Genomic DNA, 9934 nt, shown 5'->3' on the forward strand with positions numbered 1-9934 from the left:
AAGGGCACTAAACCTGGATTCCTGCCTGTAGCAAAGAAGGAGCCATCACAGCATCCTCCACCACAGCACTGATGCTCCAAACGCCTGAGCCAGCTTCCAAAAACTGCCTGCTCTATTGATGGAAATAACACCCCCAAAATAAGGCAGAGACAGAAACATAACATGACTTGGTGCCAGATGAAGAGAGGACTCGTGCAGCCCACACTGACAGAGGCACAGAAACCCTTGCAGTCAGCTCAGCTCTCAGAAGGGAAATCACTGAGTCACTTACGAATCCACGTGAAGAACTCTCTGGCCACTCCTGGCACACGCTGCTGCAATGATGGACTCAGGTAGACCTGAAATGACACGTGCAGTTTTTAGAACCATGATATATTAAAAATTGCAATAGTGGTAGAAATTGATCAGAAGCAGGTAACTCAAACAAAAGAAATTTTATAATGTGAAAATTTTTAACAGTCTCATGCTACTAAAATAATGAACATGATTTTGTTCTGTAATATTTTGCTAATCCTCTTAAATGCAAGTTTGTTTTAATTTTTTTTAATAACTGTATGGCACATACCACTTGCAAACACCACTGAGTTAAAGCTGGGCACCAGCATCTTTTCTCCAAACCCCGCTATCATCACCAGATTGAGAAATTGCCAGCACAACCATACCCAAAGCTTAGTGGGATGTTCTGTAATCACATCCTTGGTAATGCAGACAGGTATTACCTGAGGGCATTTTTGGTCACTTCAAAGTGAACAATAAAATTGTGATTTTGCTTAGAGTGGTGTCCTTATCAAAAACTCCCACATGATGCAATAACACTCTACCAAATCAATTTGTTTTCATTATATTTAGAAAAAAAATACACAGTAAAAAAGCACACCAAAACGCTGTGGTATCTCCACCAGCAATACATGCTTGGAATGGCACAGGATCCCACTAGAGTTCAATAAATAAATGAGGCTGTTCTGTAATGTCTACTCCCACTCACCAGATTTCACATGCCCAGTTAAATGCCTTGGATTCTGGAGCAGGCTCAGAAAAGCAGGACAGCTCACCAGCTAAGCTCTGTGGCACTAACTTCTCTCAAATCTCTTTTTCAATGATCTGCTGGCTGTTTAAGCAAGTAATTCAGGAACAGCAAATAAAATTCTAGGGACTGGTATCAGGAGACACTTAGGCCATGTATTCAATCAAAGGATGAGATTAAAGGAAGTGAAAGGAGTGTTGGCTGAGCTGATTTCCAGCAGCACCAGAAGCTGCTGCACTGGTACAACTGCAGAGACAGAACTGGAAGGGGAAAAGCAGCTGTGGAAGGGCACAATCTGTCCTGACCCACTCCTTGACAAACATCTCCAGCAGAATTCCAGGCCTTCACCAACAAACACAACCTTGCAGTCTAGGAGAATCCCCTGGGAGCTGGGTGTACCAGACCACAGTTTCACCAACTCCTCAAACCAGCAAAGGCCAACACAATCATCAAAATAAAGAGGTGCAACCTCTGCCCTCATCATCTGCCCCTCCCGACCTCCTTCCAAATCAAATAAATGGTTGGTTTTTGAGAGAGCAGTTCCATGGTGATGTCCAAAAGTACAAATGTTTGTATCAATATAAGTAAGAAAGTTTAAAATAGGTATGACAAATTTTCCAGGAAAAGAGCTACAACTTCCCTGCAAATTTTCTGGTTTTAATGACTGCTTTTTCTGATGGATTTTTAAAAAATCCTTTTCTGAACTGATAAAGCAGAAAAAGTAAAAATAGTTTTGCATTGCTGACCTTCCACAGCAAGAGAAGGTTTAGCACAGAATTAACCCCCAGGGGCAGGAGAAGGGATGAGCAGTTGCAGCAGTTCCTGGGATGCTTCACAGCCTGGAAAGGCTAAAAGTCTTCAGTGTTGAATTTTTGGAAGCAAGAGCTCAAAACACAAACCAGGAGACAAGGAGAAAAATCTCAAGTGCAGCACACACTTCAGGACTGACATGACACCCTGGCTTGTAGAGTCATTATGTGACAGCTCCACACTCAGCTGTCCCCCATGTTTATATCTATGGCTCATTGCACTCCCTCTATAAACTATCTGGAATAGAATCTACAACTACTCTTTGTTTGGAGCTCCTCAAAAAGCTTTTCTTTCCCTCATTGGGGCACACAGTATTACTCTAGAAATGGAATTGAGAAACTTGTTTCTCTTTCCTTATTGATAAAAGCCACTGAGAAAGTGTTGTAAAACATCCCCAGTGCTGCCTGGCTGACCTGGGCCGAGTTATAGCTACCAGGGCATAACTGATTGCTTGAAGCTTGATCCAATTGATACTGTGTTGGAGGTCTGTTCTTCCATTAACCTTGGATGAAATTGTTCCCTGAATTAGCTTCCTTGCTCTTGAAAGCTGGCATCAATTTTCTTCACCAACTCTGAGTTTCTAAGACACACACCCAGTGGTAAGAGTGGGAATGTGGCCAGGTGAGGCTGGTACATCCCAGCTTTAGGAGAATGAAAATAAAATCAGTAATTTTACTCATTAGTGATGTCTGGATTGCTAACATGGTCTTCCAGGTAGAATTTCATAGATGGTACCTGGCACCCACCCATTCAGCAGGCAATGCATTCTCTGCCTCACTGAACACTCTGTAGAGTCAAAATGAACCCACTTGGGAGTGTTCCTGTGTTGCTGCAGGGACAGTGCTCACTGCACACTGGTCCTGCTGCAAAGAAACCAAGTGGTAAGCAGACTGAATTGTACCAATAATTAGCTGTAATTAAACTAACAAACATGGTGGCATGGCCACTTCAGCACTGAGAAGGAACTGAGGTCTGTACCAATGTTTCTGTGCTGGGAGAGACTCCAGGGCTGCCTGGGAAGCAGCCGCAGGCAGGAGGAGGGACAGGCTCAGCACAGCCCTGTGAACAGGGAGGTTTCCCTGCACAGTCCCCTCTAGTGCCACTGCCTGAGCACTGTCCCCACCACAGCCTTCCTGGACACATAACAGGCAGATTCATCTCAATAAATCTCAAAGAGGTGGCTCTGCAAGCTGACCTTGAAGTCTGCATCTGCTTGTTTGCAGTAACCTCTGAACAAGATAATCTCCATTGCATGAATTTTTGGAGCTTTCCTATGAAACACAATCAGCCATATTCTCATTTTCAGAAATGGTGTTTTAGAAGTAAAAAAGAAACAGAGGAATTAGCTACACATTACTCAGTTATCCAAAAGCCAATTCTATTTTTAGTTCCAATACAACAAAATTAAAGTTTGAGATAGCAGCCAAGGTGGAAAACATTTTTTCTTCAGTTTTAAAAGCCAAAGTCTTACAAAATAATGAAAACTTATAATTCACCTCAGTGTGATCAAACATTAATTTTAGGTTCACACACTGTGTCTCCTGCTGTACTTGCTGCTCTTGCAGTGTGTTGAAAAGGATGCAATCACTGCCCTGAGCAATTTCTAAACTAAGCAGCTTCATATCTGTGAGAGCATCTTGGTTCCTGAGCTGTTCACTGCAAACTACTTTGCAGTCATTCAGATGAAAAGTTTTTACTGAATTACACAACATTCATCTTGAAAAGGCTTAAATGTTTAATTTGCTCCACTTCATCTACCAAATAAATCACAAGTGGTTTTTTCATAATATAAAATGTTGAAGGGAAATATATAAAAAAGTTGGAACATAGACAATTTCAAAACAATCTTCTGGAGTCAGACAGCTGACCAGCTGCAATACATTTTGTTTGCATCTGAACTTGTAAGAGCAGCTGACTCTGGAGGAGCTCACTACCAAATACTCATGATGTGTTTTTGATATATGTGAAATTTTAAAAGCATTTCATAATTTAATTGCAAATTAAATTACTTCTTGTATATAATATTTTAAGTTAAAGGTGGTTAAAATTGATTCATATTTGCTCATATTGCAGAGCAGTATCAGAAAATACTTCTGCATTACAGAGTATGGCATAGAAATGCCAACCCACTAAGAAACATAAGAAAGTGTTATTGGTCAAGAAAGAAGTCACAAGTAAAAAGTTTCTTCTTCTACACTAAAAGCATACAGTTATCTGTGTCTCATCATAGTCTCATGGCAATGAAAACCATTCAATCTCACAGTTGGTGTAAATGGACATTATTTAGAGAAGGAACACAAGCACTTAGGCTTGAAATAAAAATTAAACTTCTTACTAAAAATCATACTCACACCAGAAGTGTTCTCCAGCACATACTACAGCTCTGAGTCTGATCTTTGGTTTAAAGCAATAGCAGCAGCTAAAGCAAAGCACTTGAATTAAAACATCTGTATAAAACAACACATACTGGATTTTATTTTTACTTGGGTCTTTAAGACTTTCACTTCCTTTTCTGCTTCCCCATGGGAAAAGAGCTTGCTCTCCTTGCTCCTTACACATTTTTCCCCAGAGGATATTCAGGGAGTTTCTCCCCCTGCATCAGCAGCTCCAGGCAGTGCCCTGGTACAGCAGGGGCTGGCACAGGGTGCTCTGGCAGAGCCCCAGAGAGCAGCTCCTGCAGGACTGAGCCTGCAGCTCCTCTGCCACTCTCCAGAGCCACATTTCCTACTGGGATACACAAACCTGGCTTTCCACTGCTCCTCATCCACACTGGAATTTCAAAGCACCTTACTAAGCCTTTTTTTAAAGGAGTTTTTCACCTTGATATGCAGATGACCTGCTCTGTGTTTTCCACAGTAGAGTCACAGGAGTCCTACAGGCTCTGATTCTGTAAGATCAGCAATATAATCTGGAAAAACTGCAGAACACAAACAGGCTGAGAAGGACAACAAAGGCTTCACAGAACAGTGAGTTTTCCCACAAGAGCAGCCAGGGACATTGCACAGTATCTGGGAAAGAAACCTGCCTGAGGAATCAGTGGGAGCTATCACAGCACCTCTGCTACACCCAAAATCCAGACTGGAAGGCCAGAACACAACCCCTCCATTTTAGTAAGGTTAAAAAAATAAAAAAACTCAGTAAAGAAGATAAAGGTACTTCTACATGTGGAGAATACTGAAAAATGCAAAGGGGACACACACAGAGAAGACATGGGACAGGACTGTGAGTCAGTGTTCATTTTGTTTGACATTTAAATGGACAGGTAATAACTTATCCACAAATGATTATAAAAACATGGGTCTATTTCCTCCTTGCAGACATCAACATCACAAGTCAGTATCACTGTGCTAGTCCACAATGACCACTGACATCAAGAAATATTCATCTTCAGCTGGTTTTCCATTGAGCTTTCATCAACTCTGAATAGCAGCTGATATAAACTGCACACTGTGCAGTTACATAAGATAATGTAACCAAAATATCAGCCCAAAAGATGTATTAGAAAATATTGTAGTCACATTCTAAAAATATCCTGCAACAATAAAACTATTAGGAATTACTATTTATTTTATACTGATCTTCACTGTTTACTTTTAAATTCACATCTGTAATATTTGGGTTAGTTTTGTAAGGTATATTTTCAAAACTGTGCTGTATCTGGAAGTGATTTTTTCCTAACACACTACACTTACATAAGATAAACATAAAGTACTTACACCACTCCCAGCATATCGAACAATAAATAATAGATTCTCCTGACAGGACTTTGATGACCTGGCAAAGCCCGAGTGCTTTCAGCCAAAATCATATGAAACCATAAATCACTCTTTATTTTATAGAATATTTCAAAATGGATTCCTGCTTTCTACCTTGAAAGTCATTTCATGTGTTATTTATAACCACTGAAAACCAGAATGGAAAGAAAATTGCATAGAACTAGAATATTTACTGTGACTGCTTTTATAAAGAATAACTCCTTTTTAGAAAAAAATTAGAATTACTGGCAGACAAACTTGTGAATACAACACCTTTCAAAGAGCCACATCCTTTACAACTTTCCCTGCAGTTAACACAGGTCTTGGGGAGTGCCAGAGACAAGAAGTCAGGACTGAATACAATCCAATTCCCTGAAGAAATTCCAAGGTAAACATGACCCTGCACCTGTATCCACACCACTCTGCACAGCCACAAAGCTGCAAACCTTGGCACTTACAGGGGTTTCTGCCCTAAACACAACACTGCTGAATGCTTTGCCTATGAATTAATTCTCCCATTTGACAACTGCCTGAAGACAAAAGGTCTGCCACTGATCCCCAGTTCTGCTTTCAGCCCACTAAAACTCACTTCAGAGAGAAGAGCCCTTCCCAAAGAGCAGAGCTGCTCTGAGGACTGATGATCCTGGGTAATACCTGCTTTGGCCAACCAAGAACCATCAAACAAACCCACTCCTGCCTGCCTGATGGACAGCCTGAGCACAGCACTGTTCAAAAAGCAGGAAAGCGGGATATGAGAGACTGGAGGAGACAGGGAGGGGAGAGGGACTTCAAGGCTGCAACAAAACAGGAGGTGGAGAAAACAACAACATCATAACAGCCTTCATTTTCATATTGTGTTTGCCATGAAAAACCTCAAGATATCAGTTTCATGTCATGAGATAACCCAGTTTTCTTTAGAGCTATGGATGGAAATTCCATGATAGTAGTGAAACTTCAGCTGCTGTACCACCAGGATGAGTATTTCTGTATCCACCTTGCACTAAACTTGCTCATGCAAGAAAACATCTGAGTCAAGGAAAAGGAACTTCTTTAAAAGGAATTTTGCTTCTCCCCTAGCAATATTGATGAATTAATTGAACCTAGACATTAACTGAAGCACTGATGACTAAAATTTAGTTGAGGTTCCATTTGCACTAAGCTTACCACAGGGAAACAATTAAATGAACCTGAAATACAAACAAATTCAAATCTTATGTTACCACTCAGTCTAATTACTGAATTTAATAGATGCACCAGGAAAAGGCCACACATGCAGAAATTAATACAATTACTACTATGCATTAAAAATACCATTAACCACAAACATTCTAGTTATTATGGTATGACAATTAGCTATTCATATGTACACTCAGCACTGGTGACAGCATTAGAAACCAGAGTTGAAGACTAGGCAAAAATATTCCCTCAGGAGTCACTTCCCAAAGAGAAGGCAGATGAAAGTTCTACTCTGAACAATCTTCCATACTGAGAAATTTAATATAGATTAGAAAACCCTCAGTCAGTCACCAGGGTTAATCACCTAAAATATGTGTTCTTAGTAAAAAGGAATGCAAAGACAAAACAACTTCTGAAGTGCAGAATTCTGAGACTCTCTCAATCAGTTATAGCAGTACTCTCTACAGGTGGGCAAAAAGGCATCTTTGAATTTAACTCAACACCCAAAATACAGCAATACTTCAGAAAATTTAGCTCAAAGAATTTCTCTCTTGCAACATCAAAGCTCCAGTATCACACCTCACTCCAGAGCAGGAAGATTGGGTTTGATGGTTGCACAAGACCTGCTCTCTCTGGCACAGGTAATCCTTGTTCCCTTTGTGGCTAGAACAGTAAATATCTTAACATTAATATCATTTTCATAAACTTCTCAGTTTCTGCACTGGCTGCATGAACATTATTTACCTCATGGCAGAAAAGAACAGATCATCCCCAAAAATCACCAAAATTACACAATGTTTAATATTTCACCCTTGCAGTTTGATACTTCAGCTTCTCATAATTAACCAACCTTCACACACTCAAAATGTTCTCAAATCTGAGCACATATGAAAATGTCAGATTCATTACTACATACCACTACACAGAACAGGGTTAAGACATAGAAGGGCTCTCTTAATTTGATCAAGAACTTAAATTTTGCATTTTTAGCAGAGTTTTGGTCAAAACAATGGGGACAGTGTGGTTTTAAATTACTCAAAAACTCCAGATGTAAATCAGGAATCATTTAAACAAATAAACATACATTGTATGGAGATTGCTTTTCTCTGCTGAATGCTGAAATCTGCAATTTCTTTAAGAAACGCATTAATTCTAATCCAAATTGCTAGAAATCTTAAATGCCATGGATGTAATGTGACAGAACAGTGAACCCCAAAAACAGAGTTACTAATTTCACACAGAAAACTGGAACATTTAGAAATGCCTTGCCATTTGTGCTGCAACCACCCTGTGCTCTTTATAAAACCAAACAACACCTGACTGTAAATCTGGGACCTGTACACAGTGATGCATTTTAAGACTAAAGCTCAATGCTGAATTTAAGGTGGGGATTTATCAAGACCAGTCTGAACCAGGTCACTGTCACTGGGTTCTACAAACAGAAATCTATTCCAATGCATCAACATTATTTTGATACACACGCACCAAGAATCTTAGTTCTGAAGGAGTATTTAAAAATTCCTCCTGTAGTTACATTGTGATAGGTTACAGTGAGACACTCCAGGTCTCCATCACTTATCTAAACAAAATGAACTTGTACAGGACACAGAAAGTGCAGAAAAATTAGAATCAAGTGTCTGGTATATGCAATCATTCATAGACAAAGAAATGTGCTTTAACGAGAAAGACTCAAAAAAGTTTTGTGTTCTTTATAAAGCAGGCATGGAGATTAGAAAAACAACTTCCAAGATTTAACTACTTGTATTGCAGGATATGATAAAAAATATATTATCAGCCTATAGCACACGTACTGTAACCAGACAGAAGTTCAGCTTTTCAGAGCTATTTTCTTTGCATAAAAACAAAAGGATGGCAGCTCGGGAATAAGGGCTGGCAAGGGAGGCAGAGTCAGTCCGACACAGGAGCCCCCGACCTCAGGTGTGGGGACAGGTTTGTGGCTGTCACCGGGCCGGGGTCCTGGCAAACCCCTCTCAGAGCCGGCCCCACACGGCTCTCCGTGACAAGAGCATTTCTGAGCAAACGGGGCCATTTCAGTGCGGGCAGCAGCTCCTACAGCGGGCTGCGAGTGCCCGGGCCGCTGGGGCAATGTCCCCGCCGGAGTCACGGAGACACCGCAGGTACCTCAGTATCCCCCTGCCCGCCCTCCCCAGACGCCGCTGCCGCCCCTCAGCCGGGGACCCGCGTCCCCCCGCCGCCCCTTCCAGCCTGGGCGCTGCCCCCCGTGCCCGTCCGCCCGTACCGGTGCCCACCACCACCACATCGAACTCGGTGGGCAGGTTGTCCGCCATCTTGGGAGGCGCCGTCACGCGCGCGCCGCCGGCGGAAAGGGCGGGAGCGGCTGCGGGGGTTCCGGCGGGACGGAGGCAGCGGCAGAGGGAGAGGAGAATTAATGGAGAGAGCGGCAGCTCCGCTTGAGGGAAAGAAGTGCTATAAGTGAGGGGCGGCCCCACCTGAGGGAGAGGAGAGCTAATGGAGGGAGGGGCGGCCCCACCTGAGGGAGAGGTAATGGAGCGGGGGCAGCCCCACCTGAGGGAGGGCGGCCCCGCCTGAGGGAGCGGAGCGCTCGGGGACAGCCCGGCGATGTCGCGGGTCCCTCCGCCAGACTCCGGCCTCAGCATCCCTCACCTCTGCTGTCCTGCTCGTCCCCAGAACCAGCCCTGTGCAGGAACGCTGCGGGATGCAGCAGGGAACGTACATAGATACACAAGCACCTACATCCATCAATAAGCGTTTTAAGTACGGTTACATGGCGGCGTTCCACCTGCTGAGCCACATGCAAATCGCTTCAATGCAAGCACGCGTCGGGTCGATTTGAGGAAAAAAATATTAAATGATTCCGTGTGAGGGAGGTGAGGCCCTGGCACAGGGTACTCAGAGAAGCCCCTGGATCCCTGGAAGTGTCCAAAGCCAGGCTGGACAGGGCTTGGAGCAGCCTGGGACAGTGGAAGGTGTCCCTGCCATGGCAGGGGTGGTGGTTCTGTGAACTCCACTGAGTTTTCCTGGATGACCATTTCCTCAGAAACAACGAATTTCACTTCTATTTCCTCTGTATTTCACTGTTTTCAAAACAACTTCTGTTGTTTTTTCAATCTTGTTGCTCACTGCTCCTTATTAATGTATCCAAGAAAATATTTTCATCATTATTTTT

The 9934-nt window shown here is 42.6% G+C and overlaps 1 protein-coding gene across 1 annotated transcript in view; it reads right to left on the reverse strand.

Moving 5' to 3' along the window:
• The window catches only part of CHM (CHM Rab escort protein), a 48980-nt gene extending 39879 nt beyond the window's left edge, over positions 1-9101 (reverse strand). The window contains exons 1-2 of the mRNA XM_033072373.2: positions 9026-9101; positions 272-338 (exon numbers count right to left, since the gene is read on the reverse strand). Coding sequence (XP_032928264.1) covers positions 272-338; positions 9026-9074 — 116 coding nt within the window. The 5' untranslated portion in view covers positions 9075-9101. The remainder of the gene's footprint in view (positions 1-271; positions 339-9025) is intronic.
• Between the last annotated feature and the right edge of the window lie 833 nt (positions 9102-9934).

This window comes from Catharus ustulatus, chromosome 14 (assembly GCF_009819885.2).
Source record: "Catharus ustulatus isolate bCatUst1 chromosome 14, bCatUst1.pri.v2, whole genome shotgun sequence".
NCBI classification, from domain to species: domain Eukaryota; kingdom Metazoa; phylum Chordata; class Aves; order Passeriformes; family Turdidae; genus Catharus; species Catharus ustulatus.